General features: G+C 41.9%; 1 protein-coding gene across 3 annotated transcripts in view; it reads right to left on the reverse strand.

The window, feature by feature from the left end:
* Positions 1 to 7,090: 7,090 nt before the first annotated feature.
* Positions 7,091 to 18,465, reverse strand: part of cntn5 (contactin 5) — a 151,610-nt gene continuing 140,235 nt past the window's right edge. For all 3 annotated transcript variants that reach the window (XM_088427826.1, XM_088427825.1, XM_088427827.1), the window contains 6 exons: positions 12,331 to 12,565; positions 12,142 to 12,251; positions 11,440 to 11,626; positions 11,246 to 11,358; positions 9,768 to 9,936; positions 7,091 to 7,820 (listed from right to left, as the gene is read on the reverse strand). In XM_088427826.1, the coding sequence (XP_088283952.1) occupies positions 7,732 to 7,820; positions 9,768 to 9,936; positions 11,246 to 11,358; positions 11,440 to 11,626; positions 12,142 to 12,251; positions 12,331 to 12,565 (903 nt within the window). In that variant the 3' untranslated portion in view covers positions 7,091 to 7,731. The remainder of the gene's footprint in view (positions 7,821 to 9,767; positions 9,937 to 11,245; positions 11,359 to 11,439; positions 11,627 to 12,141; positions 12,252 to 12,330; positions 12,566 to 18,465) is intronic.

Raw genomic sequence — 18,465 nt, forward strand, 5'->3', positions numbered from 1 at the left:
GATAAACCTCAGCATTTACCTTCCCTTGCAGATTGGACGGCCAGGCGACAGGTCAGGACGGTTCAATCCGCCAAGGAGCCAGTGCATTAGAGGAACAGATTAGACTTTGATCCATCCGAATCTAAACGCGATGAATAAAACATTGGGTATTACGCTCAGATCCACTTGTTATTAAGGTCTTAAAAGCTGAGCGGAGCGGCGAGGCTGCGAAGATTGCTTGCAATTTACACAGAAACCCCAAACGGAGGCGACGGCCGACAGAAAACGCTGGGTGCCCCGTTTCCAGTTTTCACCTTGGGGAAGTGATTACCTTTTCTTGGAAAACCAAGGGCACCTCCGTAGTTTGTGTTTTCCTTCGCATTGGTTCAAAAGAAGTTGAGCGCTGCTAGCCAGCGGCTAATTTGCGCCAGACACAGCTATCATGGAACTCAACACTGCAAGCTAGCGGCTAATTGATGCTAACGCAGCTATAACGGCGCTCGAGCCACAGATAAACACTGGAAAAAAGTGCCGTCAGAATTTTTCGTTTTATAATGACCAGAAATGGCGGTTGAACGCAATGTAATAACGTACTGTTCAAGTGTAGGGAGTCGGCAGTAGACATGCTAGTCAAAGCTGCTGGAAAAAAACTTAACAAAATAAAAGCATAACATAGCATTTGTGTCCCTATTTTAAATGATGAAGTAAATTTATTGTGAAGTTGACCTTCTTTTGTGAAGTTGACCTCCTGCTGGGAAAAAAACTTAACAAAATAAAAGCATAACATAGCATTTGTGTCCCTATTTTACATGATGAAGTAAATTTATTGTGAAGTTGACCTTCTTTTGTGAAGTTGACCTCCTGCTGGAAAAAAATTAACAAAATAAAAGCATAACATAGTATTTGTGTCCCTATTTTAAATGATGAAGTTATTTTATTGTGAAGTTGACCTTCTTTTGTGAAGTTGACCTCTTTTAGCAGAACATAGTTGCTGCGATTGACTTGGCATATTTTTCTGACAAGTACACGAGTAAGTGTGAAAAAAAAAATGCCTCCAGCATCTTTTTGAACTAAGCTAACTGAATCAGCGGAGGACTCGTTGCAGCCCCACGTAATTCTCGTCATATTTCACCCAGCTCACCTCGTCACTTTGTATTTTGCGCTGCACCATCTGCCGTTTCTTTTTTTTCCATCGGAGAACAAAAGCTAGCTTCTTAACATCCTGCTGAGATTTGCACTTGGACCCAGCTGCCAGCACTGCACTTACGAAGAAACACTCGTTTCTATTTTTGTTGTGCGGCCCATTTGTTAAAGGTGAGTCTAATCATGTACGCGATGAAAAGTGGAGTTGAAGGCCTTAGCTCTGCCAATCATGTGAAGGAGGAACATTGTTGCTTTCGCAACCTCGACTGTTCCAAGTATTCAAAACCGGCAACAAGACACTCTCCCCGTTAGTTCCTATTTTTCACCGGCTTTTAGGTTTGACCTCAAATATTCATATAACTATCAAAGGCAAAACAATAATCCTACTCTCCAACTTTGTCGACGATTACAATTTTGTCTGGCTTGAAAAAATGACGGGCCGACGATGACGGAAAAGGGGGCGGGACTCTGATGAATGCAACCAGCAAAAAAATGTAAGTTGCCCACCTCTGCTGAACAATACCCTCAATCTCTTCACAATGGACCCCCGTGTTACAGCGTCCCTGGCTTACATTTTTTTCATGTCGCGATGTGGAATACAGCCCTCTTTACGGTGTTTTCCCCGCTTTGGGACAAAAACAACTGTCATGACCCTAGGCGGGGTTGGTTGTATCTGTGTTGTTTTGCGTCCATCTGCTGGCGTTTTTAATTAATTACACTTATTTACTATTGCCGTCTAACTGCTTCCATGCAACGCGTTACTCTAATGCTGGTCTGCTATTGGTCGGCCTCACTCGTTTCAAAATGGCGTAACTGCAAAGCTTTGATATATCGCGAGTGGTGAAAGCCGTATTTCTAGTGCATTTTACTGCTTAGTTCAAAGTTTTTTGGGTTAGCCATGGGTCCCAAGATTGCCAGTGATGTTTAAGAGAGAAGTAAGAAGATGATTTAAATGGAAACGAAGCCGGAGATAATCAAGAAATACAAAGCTAGCGTAGCCTAGGCTAGCCTTACTAGGGAATATGGTCATATCGAGCGCCACTCAAAGGTAAATAAATCCTTTCTTTATTTTTTATTTACGATGTTTTCTGATTGTATACATGTACATTACATATACGTAGCACTTACTATTTTGGTAGCAATTTTTATATGTATGTACAATTTTGATGTTTTTACCTGGGGTTCTAACCGCATTAGCTATTAAACATAGGTTCGGATTTCCCGCCATACGGAAAATTCGCCTTACGAGCCCAACGGATTAATCTCGTAACACGGGGGCCACTGTATATATTCTTCGCAGCCTAGCTAGCATAACCAACCTGTTCTAATTCCAGGCATGTCAGAACGGACTCTGCATTTCTTCTATTTCACACATTTGCTCAGAAATGTCATCCCTAATGAGGACTCGCAGCAGGACGCTTGCGCTTTAATTTCCTTGAAGGGGGTGTGGAAGCGAACCGGGCGCCTTTTAAATTGGCAGTTTTTTTAATAGCGGCGCAACGTCCGCAATTAAAAAGGCGAGGAGATGGTTGACGGGAGCCAGGCGTTAACGAAAGCATTTCCGCATGCAAACGAGGGCCCGCTTCCACAAGTGTGTTCTCAATCATCTTCCCTAATGACCTCATTATTGGACAATCCCTGTTAAATGATCAACACCTTCAAAATAAACACACTGCTGATGTTTGCGTCCATACGTCTCTTGTGATTTTCAGGGTCGCGGTCGAACTGGAATCCAAACCAGACGAGCTTTACAGAGAAGCCAGGTCATACCATAAATCCTATTCTCTGGCCTGACTGTAAACGTGACATAAAATAGTATAGAATCCCAGCTAATGATATCATTACTGTATTTGATCAAAATTTACAATTTATACAAGTCCTGGATGTACTCCAGCCCAAAATGGCCCCCTTCTGGCCACCCTTGGAACAATTTTTGGAGGCGCCAGTGCTAGTTACTGTGACACTGATGCCAAACCTTCTGTTTTGTATGTTAGCATTAAGCTAGCAGAACACTCGGAAGCTAAAATATTGCTTAGATTATCAAAACATGACAACTTTCAGTGTCCCACGCTGCCATCCCTTCTGAATGCTTGCAAACGGGAGGTTGAGAAGTACACCCTATAGATGTTAAATTTAGCCTATGTCAGGCTCATTTACTGCCATTCAATATTGGAAATATTGTTGATTTCTGACCTGTATTTCCCCCGACTTTTGCATGAATCCTTTCAACGGCAACTCGCAAACGGGGTGCTATAGAAATTTTTGTTTACACCCCAAAACCACCAGGTGGCGGTAGCGGCCAACTTATGGCCGCAAGCCTTTCAACGACTTCGATTCAAAAGTCATAATACTGTAATTATGACATAATACATATTCATATTTCAATTTCATAAATATTTAAATATACTGCATAGTTAAGTTTTCCATGATTGCGTTTTTATCATTTTTGTACATAAAGGGGCGTAAAGTCTATATGTACGGATAGGGCTGATGCCACTGAAATTTTTGAGGGGTTGAAAGTAAATATATTTGACGATGCTATGACCCTCTCAAAGTCAGCCCAAATTGGGTCCGAAATTGACAATATTTCCAATATTGAATGGCAGTAAATGAGCCCGACATGGGCTAAATGTAACATCTATAGGGTTTAATACATAATTCTATGATTAGAGTTACAATAAACATCAACTGAGAGAAGATATAGCGGCTAAGCTAGCATTGGAAGACTTTGATGAATAGTGCACAGTTTGTCCCTGTCCTGCGTGTTGTGGAGTTTGTTCTTGAATACTTCCTAAATTGAGGGATTTAGTAGACTTTTTATTGACTTTTTAGTACCGCCTTTCTCACAAAAAGGAAGCAAAACTAAATTACTGCACAACACCGATCACAAGTCGAAGGCAACAAATGAACGTTAAAGTCAAGCAGGACAGTCTGTTGTTTTTATTTGTCCCGGCGCGACTCATTCGCTTTACAGGTCTCGGGACGACTTCAATTAAGGCGTCCGTGATTAGCGCTCTGGAGCAAGGCGCAAAAAAAAAAAAAAAGAAAAAAAAACCAGCGCGCATGTTGACTCGAGCGCCAAAGCTGCTGCTGCCGCGTTAATCCTTTTGTTCACATTTGTCGGCACATGGCACGCCTGCCTCATTCTTATTCCTAGTGAGAGGCTGAAAACACAAACATGGCGGAGCAAGAAAAAGAACATTAGCATGAGCAAGCAAAAGTCCCTCCTTGAATTATCACACAAACTAGTCATGTCGCAGTGACAATAACGTAAAATTATGTGTTGGACTAGATCTGGCCCCCCGGGCTTTGAGTTTGACACCTGTGCTCAAAAGATACATAACTCACGATAGACCAATTAAATTGAACTCTTTTTGGTGAAAATTATTAAAGGGATGGCTTGCATGTGTAGTAGAGTCCATTAAGTAGTTTTTTTTTTTTGTTCACAAAAAATGTTTCATGCTCCAATCCATCTGCTCTTAATTAGAAAAGAAATTGAATTACATTTACTGATAACTGCCCCAATGTATTTAAAATCTCACATACCCCATGAAGTACCTTCGTGTACCCCTAGGGGTACTTGTACCCCTCATTTGAGGAGCACTGTATTGTATTTTTTAATGTTAGCAAAACAGCATAACTTTCTTTTTGAACTGATTCTCAATGCAAATAAACACAGATCCACATACGCATTTTTCTATCGCTGTGGGGACATCTCTTTCACATAATGCATTTCCAAATTCCTAATCCTAAACTCAACCAACAGATTGCCTAAACCTAACCATTACCTCAACCAAAATCCAATCCAAACCTATACTGTAAAAGACTCTAAGAAAAAGAAAATGGTCTCCACAAAGACAGAGGAACCAGGGATTTGGTCCCCACTTTGTACAAAAATCGAAGGCAACACACGTGTGTGTTGCTGTACACACATGCTTGTACAGCTGTAATTATGAGGACATCCAGACATAATCCATTTCCTATCCCTAACCTTAACGATCAGAAATGATTGCTTAAACCCAACCCCAACCCAGTTCAAACCTCTCCTCCAAATGCAAGTCTTGACCCTAAAAAAAAGGTCTGAACAAGTGAGGACCGACCTAATTGTCCTCACTCCTCCTAAATGTCCTCACTATGTCAGTAGAAAACTCAAAGCGGTTCTCACACATATACGTGCACACACACTTGGCTTGTGATTTAATTGCTGACACTGTAACTTGTAGCTCTGCCTTGCACAAAACATGATCCATTATCATAAATCACATGTGCCAACACAGACAGCAGCTGCATGAATAATTAAAGGTCGCTACATTAGCACTTGGGTGTGGGTGAGCGGCCCAAATCTGCAAAAAAAAAAATACAAATAACAAAAATTCGAATACATTAAATGCAAATAAATCAATGTTTGTGCAGTGAGGACACAAATTGGAGCTGGTCCACCTTAGCACCAGGGTTCCCCATATCAAAATTTGAAAGCGCTCGGAGCACTCGGGGACATGCCGAGCTGCGCTTCTTGCAAAAATTTAGGGAAAAAAAAAATCTCTAAAGTGCCTCACAGTTGCGAGTTTCAGGCTTTCAGACTCTGAAACCGTCCGTCAATTCAGGGAAGATTTCTCCTCGTACTTTGGATTGTGATTGGGCGGCGACCCAAAGGGATGCTGGCCCGGGTCCCGTTTGGCCGGCCAGTCCCTCTGGACGTCGGCGAAATGAAATGGCAGCGCCGGCCGCGTGACAAATGAAATGTTTGCCGTGTCTGAGCGCTGACATTTCCAGCCAGCTGCAATCCGGCCAGGAATAAAAGGTCCTCGTCCGTCCGTCGGATGGAGTTTGGAAGCCCTTTGTGTTTGGCGACGTTCGTTGGAACCTCGCTCGGCGCTCCTGTAACTTCATTTTTGTTCAAACTCATTCACTGCCGGCCCAGATTAAGTAGATATCTAAATTCTAGCAAAAATGGATCTTTGACGTCTATAGACGTCAATGGCAGTGAATGAGTTCATAAGGTCTTCCCAAATTGCTGATTTTCATCTAATAAGGTCTTCCCAAATTGCTGATTTTCATCTATCGCGGGTAAATACCGTAATCAAATCCAAATACTTGAAAATTTGGATGAAAAATAACCCAATCATGGGCCAAAAAAGGGCTGAGCCAACATTTGGGTTAATTTGACCCAATGTTCTGGCTTGCGTTACAGAAAATAACCCCAAATTTACGATTGCATAGTACAAAACAAGACGTTTTTGGGGGGGTTGTGTTGCTAAACAACTGAAAAATTTGCACCAAATTGACCCAAATATTGGGTTGGCACTTTTTTGACCCTTAATAGGTTTATCTTTTGACTCAAGTGTTTTTAGCGTGTATGTGTTATATATTTTGGTTGTAAGGTCTGATTGCACTCTAAAACTGGGTGAGTGAAAAATAACCTAATTATGGACTAAAATAATTATGGACTAAAATAAGGATCGGCCCAATATTTGGGTTAATTTGCCGGAACATTCTGGGTTGTTTTAACAAAACAACACGTTTTTCAACAAGTTTCTCTTGTGCTAAATGACCATTTTTTCTGTGGTTTGTTTTACAAACCAAAACAACCCAAATAACATAAAAAAATCAAATCGAGCCAAATTTTTTGGTTGGCCCCCTTTTTTAATCAATATTTAAAAAAAAAAAAAAAACCGAGTGTTTATAGAGTGTATACATTTGTTTGTAATGAATATCATGACAATTGACTGACGACACTCTCAAAAATTGGGTCAAAAATGATCCTTTCATTTGACTCAACTTCTTGAAATGAAGATCCTCTCCTTATTTCAACATAGTTGGTTAGCAGCAAGATGTGTGCCAAACCAGCAAATTGGAGGAAAGGCGCCATGTTTTTGGATTCAATGTCTTGACTTGACCTTATTTTTGAATTCCCAGCGCCATGAACCGAACCAGAATCTACTGAAAAACCAATAACCAGAGGACCCGATTTGAAAAATAAACATCACATTTATTAGTCACCAGGAGACCCTACTGCTGCCTACTTTTACTTCCACCAAGGTGTGCCACGGAGCACCAACGAGCTGCTACCAACAGAAACAAAGCCCCTACACGCCACGGTCGTCTTTTCTAAAAGGTAAGACAATATACAAAATCCAAGTCTTGGAAAGTAGTCCGAGTCCTTGTGGTTTGGTCCATAAAAAAAGCAAAAAAAAAAAAAAAAGCACTTGTATTTTTCCTCGAGTGAGTTTTTTGCCGCCTGGCTTGTCGAGGAAGGAGGTGAGGGGTACGGGGACGGGGGAGGACGATGCGCATGTCGCAGATGATCCCGCTCGTGCTTCCGCTGCATCTTTCCCAGAAGTATTCATGCTCCGCGGATCCCGGGAGTCAATGGGACGAGCGCTTCAAAAAAAAAAAAAAAAAAAAATCTCTCCTGCCACGGCACACGACAGCACAAGACTAGCGCGATGTTGGACACCAAAACTAAACGGGCGATGACTCAACCCCCGCCTGGATTTTTCCTCCTTCGCGCCAATGCCGACCCGGGCAAGCGCTGGCATCAAAGGGGTATAAAAAAAAAGAGAAGGGCAAGTCCTTTCCCCCCAAAGATCGAAAAAACGACGAGCGGCCTCACCAGGACACTGAAGGCACTAGCAGAACCAAAAGCAGCACTGTCCACGCCGGGTTCTGTTTGCGCTCACCGCTTTTTGCCCGTACACCTGACAGAACAAACACACATGACCATTAGCATTTTGTGTATGTAAACATACATACATATATATATATATATATATATATATATATATATATATATATATATATATATATATATATATATATATATATATGTGTGTGTGTGTGTATGTATGTATGTGTATATGTGTATATATATATATATATATATATATATATATATATATACATATACATATATATACATATACATATATATACATATACATATATACATATTTATATATACATATATATATATATACATATACATATACATATACATATATACATATACATATATATATATATATACATATATATATATATATATATATATATATATATGTATATATATATATGTATATATATATATATATATATATATATATATATATATACATATATCACACACACAAACACACACACACAAACACACACACACACACACACACACAGGTCTAAAACTAGCAGCCATAAAATTTTGTGGGCCAAATGTACAATTTGTATTTACGATGTATTATGGTGATTTTTTTAAAGCAACCCAATTTGAGAAGGAGACGTTGAATCAAAGCTCTCGGTCCGAACGTATTGTGAGCTGGGAGACAACTGTGTCATTGTCCAACTAATTACGGGTGCAAACAATACAGCCAGTGCGGAAGAAACATCTGCTGGCCGGTCTCGTCTCGCCGGCGCGCCGCAAGCAGGTTAATTGGCTGAGCGCGTCCGTCAGGCTGTGTGCGCGCGGGCGGGGTAATTAAAAGAGTATTAGCCAAAGAAACTTTGCTCAGGCAAGGGCCTTGACTGCTTAATAACAACAGATAGCATTGAGCTGGACTAAAATAAACAGCGGGGGTGTTAAAAAGTACATCTACTGAAGTAGTTTTCAAGCAACTGTACTTGACTATCACGGTTAAGAAGATTTTATTTGAAAAGTCATTCCAGGGATGGAAAATTGGGGAAGTTGTGCTGAACTGACGAAAGCTTGGCTTGACGGAAAAAAGCTAGCTTGAGATGTTAGCTTGATGCGAACAGATGGGAGCGAGTTTGATTTGAACGGACAGAAGCTAACTTGAATCAAAAGGATGGAAGCTAGCATGATTTTAACAAAAGTACGATAGCTTGATTTTGAGACAAGCTAGCGTGATTTCCATGAACAAAAGCTAGCTTGAACTGAACGGACTAAAGCTAGCTTGATTTGAAGCGACAGAAGCCAGCTTGAATTGAACGGAGGAGAGCTAGCTTGAATTCAACGGATAGAAGCTAGCTTGAACTGAACCGACGGAAATTAGCGTGATTTCGACAGAAGTAAACAGGGTTGATTATAAGAAGGAAGCTAGTGTGATATGAATGGACAAAAGCTAACTTGATTTGAACAGATGGAAGCTAGCTTGATTTGAATGAACACCGTCTTGCTTGAATTGAACAGACGAAAACTAGCTTGATTTGACTGGATGACAGCTAATTTCATTTGAACGGAAGAAAGCTAGCTTGTTAAGTTATCTTGATAAGAACAGATAGAATCTAGCTTGATTTGAACAGATGGCGGCTAGCTTGATTCGAATGAACACCAGCTTGCTTGAATTGAACGGATGAAAACTAGCTTGATTTGACTGGATGACAGCTAATTTCAATTGAACGGAAGAAAGCTAGCTTGTTAAGTTATCTTGATAAGAACAGATAGAATCTAGCTTGATTTGAACAAATGGCAGCTAGCTTGTTAAGTTATCTTGATAGGAACAGATAGAATCTAGCTTGATTTGAACAGATGGCAGCTAGCTTGATATAAACAGAAGGAATTTCACAGAAGGACGCTAGCCTGATTTGAACAGACAGATGGAAGCTAGCTTAATATGAGCGGAGGGAAGGAAGCTAGCTTGATTTAACCGACAGGAGCTATGTGGACGGTGTGTGGACGGGAGGCGGCATCTTACCAGAGGAGGTGACGAGTCGTATCTGCGAGCTGAGCGCCCCTTCGCCTCCCTCGCTCAGGGCGCGCACCTCGATGACGTAGGTGCCGCCCTCCGGAAGGGACAGCGTGGTGGACGGGTTGATGGTGCGCGTCACCTGGTTGTGGCCTCGGCCCTCCTGTTTGAGCAGCACCTGCGCGACGGCCACACGACGAAGCTTTTTGTTGACTTTTTAGTGCGTATGGTTTGGTTCCGTGTAGACATGGCACCGACACCAAATATCACGGTCGTGAGTTGGCTTTCAAATCACATTCTTTTGGTGTTTTAGTTAACTAGAAACCATTTTGAGCGAAAAACATAAAGTAAATGTGTTTCCCGCCTCCTTTGCAACAGCTTGGAGGTCACGAGCCCGAAGTAGGTTTTTGAGCTGGGAATCTTTGAAAGCTAGCCAGCTAGCTCGCTTCCCGCCTCTACTTGGCTTCCTCCTCCACATGCCTCGCTCGCCGTCTTTGTTGAAGCATCAATGAAACTCCTGTCGCTATTTTTAAAGCGCTTGTCACTGTGTAACATACTCATGTGCAGTTTTATATTCGCTCAAAGTAGGGAGCATGTTTAAAGCTAGCTGATAACATGGAAGCGTAAAACATCCCGGTTGCTAGGCAGAAAAGGTCACGAATTTAGAATCACTTATGGTGAAGTAATTCTTAAAGGGATGGGAGACTATTTAGTCCTTTTCATCTGTAAAAAGATTTGTTGAAGCTGTACTAAACGGAAGCTAGCTTGATTTGAACAGATGGAAACTTGATTCAAAAGGGCTGTAGCTAAGTTGAGTCGAAAGGAGGGAAGCTAGCTTGATTTGAATTGATCGAAGGGTTAGCCTGATTCGAACCGACGGTAGCTAGATTGATTCGAACCGACGGAAGCTAACTTGATTCGAACCGACGGAAGCTAACTTGATTTGAATTGATCAAAAGGTTAGCTTGATTTAAATTGATGGAAGCTAGCTTGATTTGAACCGACGGAAGCTGGCTTGATTTGAACCGACGGTAGCTAGCTTGATTTGAACCGACGGGAGCTAGCTTGATTCGAGCCGACGGAAGCTAACTTGATTTGAATTGATCGAAGGGTTAGCTTGATTTAAATTGACGGAAGCTAGCTTGATTTGAACCGACGGAAGCTAGCTTGATTCGAACCGACGGAAGCTAGCTTGATTTGAATCTTCAAAGCTAGCTTGATTTAAAACAGATTTAATTAGCGCAAATTAAAAAAAGGGTGTTCGAAACTATGGCATTGATTTTAATTATGCTTTCTCTCTGGACGATAAAAGTTAAAAAAAAAAGACAAATTTCAACAAGTTAAAGCTATTAATTCTACACAAAATAATAGACGTGCTCAGACTTTCAGCTCCTCGAATGGAAATATTCAAAATATTCTTTTAGTCTTGTCTGTAAACATTTATTATCATTGAGACGAATCAATATAAAATATTCTTGTAAAATTACCATATAGCCGATAACGTTGGACTCGTTTTCCTTGGCCTTGACCGGGTCCCAGCTTAAAGACACGTTATTGCCCTCTTGAATCCACGACAGGTTGCCTGGAGGCTGCAAAGGAGCTGAAGAACCGCACGGAAAAAGCCATCAAAAACTCAGAACATAAAAAAAAAAATGGAGGTATGCATTATTAATGAACTTACGGGCTTTCCTGGTCTTGGCCGTGACTGAGGCACTGGCGGGACCTTGACCGATGCCGTTGAAGCCTTTGACGGTGATCACATACTGGCTGTTCCCTTCCAAGCCCCCCAGGACCATGGAGGTCTCGTTCTTTGCGGTTCTTTGTTTCCAGCCGGAGTCCTCTTTCTCGGACGCTTTCCAGTAGCTCACCTGCTCACACGGAAGAGCGCTTCACTTTGACCTCGGAGCTCCGAAACCTTTGAGCTTCAAGTTTTACGGCAAAAAGGTCGTCAAGTCATTCTGAAAAGGCTGATTTTCAAAAATGTGAACGGGATCAATTTCTCCGGTCAAAACAGTTCAAGTTGAACTTGTGGACTGCAAGGCTCAAATAGTGAGAAAAAAGTTGTGGCCTCTTATACGGTACAAGTCTACGTCTTTTAGGCCCCCCATACCCAATCCCATCCCCCAGTCATCTACATGGTGTGCGAAATATGTTTGTTGGGGCATTTGCAGGGATTTTTTTCCAGGCTTGAGCTACGCCTTCTGTTTGGGGCATGGCGGAAAAACTCATTTTTTTCTGCTTGATCACTCCCCCACGTAACCTTATACCGTATCTGCTAAGATCTCTCGTGTACGTTTCTTGGCCGTTCCAAGCTTGTTAAGTCAAATTTCGTTGCCTTGTTGTTTGTGTGCAGCGTACCAATAAATTGCTAGCTGAAACATACCTCGTATCCTTTGGGTCTTCCGGGACCTGGGTTGGGCGGCCTCCACGTGACTTTGATTTGCGAAGCGGAAATCGCGTAGGCTTTTACGTCGGACGGCGCCTCTCGGGGTTCTAAACGTGAACACACACGATTATTTATTTTTTTTTTACTGCGTTTTGTTTTTTCCAAAAACGGCGACTTTGACCTCACCGCCCTCGGCCGAGCGGATGACGACGACGGAGCTGAAGGGCCCGTCGCCCTTGTTGTTGTACACGCCCACTTTGACCTCGAAGGGCGTGAGCGGCGGGAAGGTCTCGTCGCGGTACTTGTACGTGGTGGAGTCGGCCGACGTCACCATTTTCTCTTTCCAGCCGCGGGTTCCGTTGGCGCGGAAGGCCACGATGTAGCCAAAGCCCTCACCGTTTTGGAACTCCTCCGACACGGGCTGGAACGGAATGAGAACATTTTTCAGGGAGGCCAAATGCATTCTGGGTATTACGCGCTCGAGCAATTGAAAATAATAGGATGAATGACTGATAATTCCCCAACTATAAAATACACTTTTTTTCCCCAAAAAATGAAGGCCAAAAGTATGGGTGCGTCCTATAAACCACAAGGTGTCAAAGTCAAGGCCCGGGGGCCAGATCCGGCCCGCCACCTCACTTTTTGTGGCCCTTGAAATGCTGATGTGACTTCAGGTTTCTGACTAAAATACCAAAATTGTCTTTAACTTTTAAAAATTTGGTGGAAGAAAAACAAACATTTTCTTATTCTCCAGATCTATTTGAACAGTTTTTGCCAGCTTCTGATATCAAATCTTGGTGTGATCAACACATTTAGAACATGGCCCTTTGACAGAAACTAATCACTAAAATGTGGCCCAAAATAAAAATTTGTTTGACACCACTGCTATAAACCATGGGCGTCAAACTCATTTTTATCACGGGCCACATTGTAGTTTTAGTTTCTGTCGGATGGCCATTGAGACGGTGAAGTGAGATAGATTTTACACATTTTAAAAACAGAGGCCGCAAAATACCGTTCAAAAGGGGTAGTGGTAACAAAAAAAATGTGTAAAAGTTGTAGAAAACATGCAAAATTTGCTATTTTAGGCAGAAATTTTAAATCATGATTAGCATTTTGTGGGCCATATTCAATGATGTGGCGGGCCGGATCTGGCCCCCGGGCCTTGAGTTTGACACCTGTGCTATCAACAGTAACCATTGGAGGAAGATCGACCTGTTAGCCACCTAAGTAGAGTTTTGACGCACAGATCAGCATTTTTACATCGGCCGTATTCTTATTTACGATCATTACCGTAATGGGACGAGCTCGTGCCCGTTGCGGCTAACAGCAGCTCGTGTTAGCTAAGGTTGTTACGGCATTGTTTTCCGTCAAAGAAGCTAGCGGGCTGAACCAACTTTCGAGTCCGTCCGGAATTTTCCTAAAACTGAGAGGGTCATGTGAACGTGAGGATGTCTCCAACTGATTCAATGGTTAGAGAACATGGAAAGGTATTCCGTTTTTTAATAGTGGCATATACACACAATCATAAATTTGCTGTATTTGCCGGGACTGATGAATTAAAGTTCGAAAAAAAAAAAGCAGTGAGAATTCTGCATCCCCGACAGGATTTTTTTTTTTTTTTTTCCTCTGGTGTGGCTTCCCTCGACTTGTCTTCCAGCAAGTCCATCTTATCAAACGCCAATTCATTAGGACGGAATTCAATTAATTAATGCGAGGCGAGCGGATTAAGGGCCTTGCTAAATGCAATATATGGGAACAAGCCCCTGACGTTTGACTTTAATGGAATATTTTTTTTAATGACAGTGTGGGAGAACGCCAATATTAATATTCATGGAGTTTGACTTTTCCTGCCACCGATTGACATTTGCATGCCTTTTACACAATTTCAACTCGCAGGAGGAAAGACGTGAAGACACTCAAGTGACAAATGTCTTCATGCCGAATAGGAATTACAAATAAAGTCCATGCGGCAAACGTGAAAATGGAAAATGTTCAACAAAAATATGCTTTAACGTTTCGAGTCTTGCCACAAAAAAGCTTTGCGCGTTTAATCGAAAAGGGAGGACAACCCGATATTTAATTTGCAATAAAATGGTCAACGTGCACCCAGACGTCTCATTCACTGCCAAAGACGGCTGTAGACGTCGAAATCCATTTTTACTCGGCTGGCAGAAAATTAGGGAACTGGCCTATAATTTATTCAACTCAATAATCTGTTGCTCTGAGAAACTGTGATGTCATTTTAACCCTTGCAGCATTAGATTACAAATTACGGAACTTCCTTTTATTTTTTTTATGATATCATAAATGAATCAACTGAGAAAAACTCTAGGGAGCTGAAATTTCCAGCAGATGATTAAAACGTAAAATTTCCAAATGATTCTGACATTTCTATGTGATTGCAGCCGGACGTGCGAGATTTTGTGTACAAAATTAATCATTGTCCAAATTTTGGACCATTAAAAACCACTATAATTACAATTTTTGACATGCATTTTAATAGGAATTATTACATTAATTTTCCTGCGATTTTTGCAAAATTCTGTTGAGCGGCGGTCAAAATTATGTTCTTTGTTGACTTGTGTTTCACCTCAAGACAGTAGGTGGCAATTTAGCACAGAACGTAATAATTTGCAAATTAAAGAAAAAAGGGGGCGGGGGAATTTTTTTTAACCAGATTTTTTTTTTTTTTCCCCACAGAAATTTGAATGAGTGCGTTTCTAAGCTTTTGATTGGTACTTCAACTTCAATCTGCAAAATTTTTCGAGGATTTGTCGCATAATGAGTAATAAAGATGGAATTTTATTGATGTAAAAACATACATTTTACTCAGAAAATGTAGTGGAGCAAAAAAGTAAAAAAAAATGACATATCTAAATGAAGCAAAATATAGATATGCAAAAATTCTACTTATGTATAAAAAAAAAAGTGTTCATTTTTTATTCCATTAGTTGGAACCTTCAACGGTTGTAAAGTAGCTTCTTTTTGTTATTATTTTACAAAAACATGCGACGCCCACAGACTCCGAAAATGAACATTTTAAAGCAAACGACCTTCTACAGTCATCAATCGCATTTTGAGGAATTTTTCTGTAGCATTTTGGCAACAATGATTGCAAATTGGAGCAACTTTTCTGGGATCCAATGTGAGTTTCCACTACAAAAGGAAAATATGAATGAAAGCGTTCTCAAAAGAATATCCGGCCGCTGGCCCAAACGACTGGCGTCCTCCCCTGGGGTAATGGCGGCGAACGGAATTGCGATGACCAATCGCCGTGACCGTGCTCATTACGGGGATGATCAGCGGAGCTAAATGAGCTGTCATCAACGACTCGGATCGTTAGAGAATGAAGATGAACCTTTCAAAGGGCGGCGGGAACAAACGCCAGCAAGTGGGGCAAAAAAAATGACTCGGTCTTGACCAGAAGTGGCAAAAACACTCAAATGGAACCTAAAGGTCCCAGTTTACGAAAAACTCAATGTACAAAATGACGCCTGGATCATTTTTTGAGAAAGAATACGAAAAAAATTCAAGATATGAAAATGTGAAAAATTTGCATGTTTTTGCCGGTGGGGCAAAATATGACTCAGTCACAGGATACAAACGTAGCAGTTTACAAAAAAGTCAAAATACAAAAGGACGTGAATATTTTTTTTGACGCAGAATACAAAAAAAAATATTTGAAAAATTAGCGCTGCACGACCGTAGACACATTTGTGTTGTCCTGCTCTCTCATTGGTTCGCTCCTGCCCTGAAAAATTCTATCATACGAAACTACACCTGAAGAATTTTTTGATCGAGAATCCGAACAAAAAATTCCAGACGCGAAAATCGGAAAAATTATCACGCCGCCAACTCTAGACTCATTTGTATCGTCCTTCTCTCCCATTGGTTATCTCCTGCCCTAAAAAAGTACACCTTACGAAACGACATTTGAAAAAAAAAATCCAAATACCGAAATTTTGAAAAACTAGCGCTGCTGAGTAGACTCATTTGCTAGCTTGTTTGCTAGCTCCTGCCTTGATGCTAGTTTTTTCACTCCATGTGTAGCGGAGGGCTAACGTGGACACTTGGGTAACGCGGTCATCTAATTTGCCCGTATTTGATTACTCGCCGCACCCACGTAAAGAAAAAAAAAAACTTGGGTAACGGGAATTTGTCGTCGGTCGGACGCCCCCGTGGAAAAGCGGCCGACCGTTTCGTCATTCATCCTGCTCGGACGCCGCCCGCCGTCCACCCTCCAGCGGATGATTGCGCGAGCGTTCCCCGACGAGCCGCCGCCGGAAAAACGGGGCGCGTCTCCTTTAATAAGGGTCGCCATCGATCACCCGCCGCTGATTTATTCGCAAACGTGCGTGCGGAGGAAATAGGCGCACGGCGGGAAAACCAGTTGAGGTCCGCGAGAGAGGGGAGCTTGTCAAATTTATGGCCGACGACGAGGCGGAGCGGAGAGACATCATCGCATTCATATTTCTTATCGCTCGCTCACATGAGCGAGTAGCGCCACCAAGGCCGACGGGAAACACCAATTGTGTCCGCGGCGGTAAATCCGGTCCTGAAAGGTGAAGGGAAGCAAAATAGTAAACGCGACTCGAGTCTTCTTCCTCCAAGTCTGTGACGATGGATAAAAGAGGGCGTGTGAGATTTTAACTGGGTTTTTGCATGTATCAGCGAATCTATTTTGGTGATTTTTTAATGGCAGGAATGGAGTTTTTCTTTTTTTTCAAATTGAGAGCAAAATAAATGGAACATAAATCAACTATTGATGAATCGTATTCCGTGACTTTTTTTGTAACTATGTTTTGTAATTCTTCCACCTTCTGTAGCTTTTGTTCCATGTCCATGTCTTTGTCCTCAATGTCCACCTCCCATTTTGACATTTTTTGATGGGTTTCTAATTGGCTTTTGCTGTTATGCCTGGTAATGTTTTCTGTAACATGTAATATGAATGTAATATACTGGATTTTTAGGACTATAAGCTGCAACTTTTTTCTCATGACTTGAGCCCTGCGGTTTAGTGCAGCTTATCTGCATTTTGTTTTGTTTTTTCGCTTACCGCCGGGAGACAATCCACGGGTGAAGCAAATGTGTGTATCTGCTCAAGGATGAATTTATGGAACAACTATGAAATAATGTACTTTTATATCCTGTGTGTGTGTGTGTGTATCTCTCTCTGTAAAAACCCCACCAGGGAGCTGAAATTTCACCCAGATGGTGACAACATGTATTCAAGGGTTTGTATGACCACTTTTTATATATATATATATATATATATATATATATATATATATATATATATATATATATATATATATATATATATATAATCTACTCATGCCGCCAGGAGATAATCACGTGTCTTGTGGGGGTGCCCAATCTGCATGGCGTGATTCTCGGGCACCGTGTTGGTGACCCCTTCCGGACTCTTAAAAAAAACTTTTGAATATGCTAATTGGCCCCAAGCCAACAATATGTTTGAACGCGTCCGCCATCGACACCAGCAGGCATCCGTTCCATCTGGATGGCGCCGGCCCGTCCATAAGGCGCCCGGCGGCCCCCCCCGGCCCACCTTAGCGCTGCCGGGCCCTACTTAATAACCACGAGTTGATTCCACATCTGTTCACCTCTCCCCCCTTTGCGAAAGTGTCCTTCAACCCATCTTAATTACAATTTCTTGGCCTCGCTCGTAGCCATCGGGGGACGAGCCGCCGCCCCCCCCGGTAACGCCCCCCCCAACCCCCGACCCGTCCGCGGGCCGAGCCGGCGAGAAGTTCACGCCAATTTCCTCCGCGCTGGTTGCCAGATTTATTAGCTTTAGCGGGAGATTACAAACACATTAATCCACATCGGCCGCTTCATCCGGAGCGGTTCTGACCCGCTGTCTTCTTCCAGCGCTTCTTCTACTGGGACCCGATTGCATATTCGCTACATCTTCATCACGCCGACAAGGGTCCCAGGTGGGCTGCCGCCTCGTCAGCACCAAAAAAAAAAAAAAAAACAACTTCTGAAACCCTTCATACTTTGTCACTTGCATCCAAACGGGCTTTGCTTTTGCGCTGTGTACTGTAATTGCACATCTTTGACACCAGGTGGTGTCTCTCGAAATTCTCTCTCTCTCTCTCTCTCTCTCTCTTTCTCTCTCTATATATAGTTTTTTTTGTTTGTGCTTTATTCATAAAATTTTTTGGAAAGCAGCACATTTTGGCATGACTGGAAGTCTACATTTGTTTGTATAAAATTGTTTGCATTGGTGATAAAAATATAGAAATTAAACTCCATTTTTTTTTGTTTTTGTGGGTGCCTCAATTGTGAAAACGT

Source organism: Hippichthys cyanospilos, chromosome 11 (genome assembly GCF_059441005.1).
Source record: "Hippichthys cyanospilos isolate Australia breed blue-spotted pipefish chromosome 11, RoL_Hcya_1.0, whole genome shotgun sequence".
Classification (NCBI taxonomy): domain Eukaryota; kingdom Metazoa; phylum Chordata; class Actinopteri; order Syngnathiformes; family Syngnathidae; genus Hippichthys; species Hippichthys cyanospilos.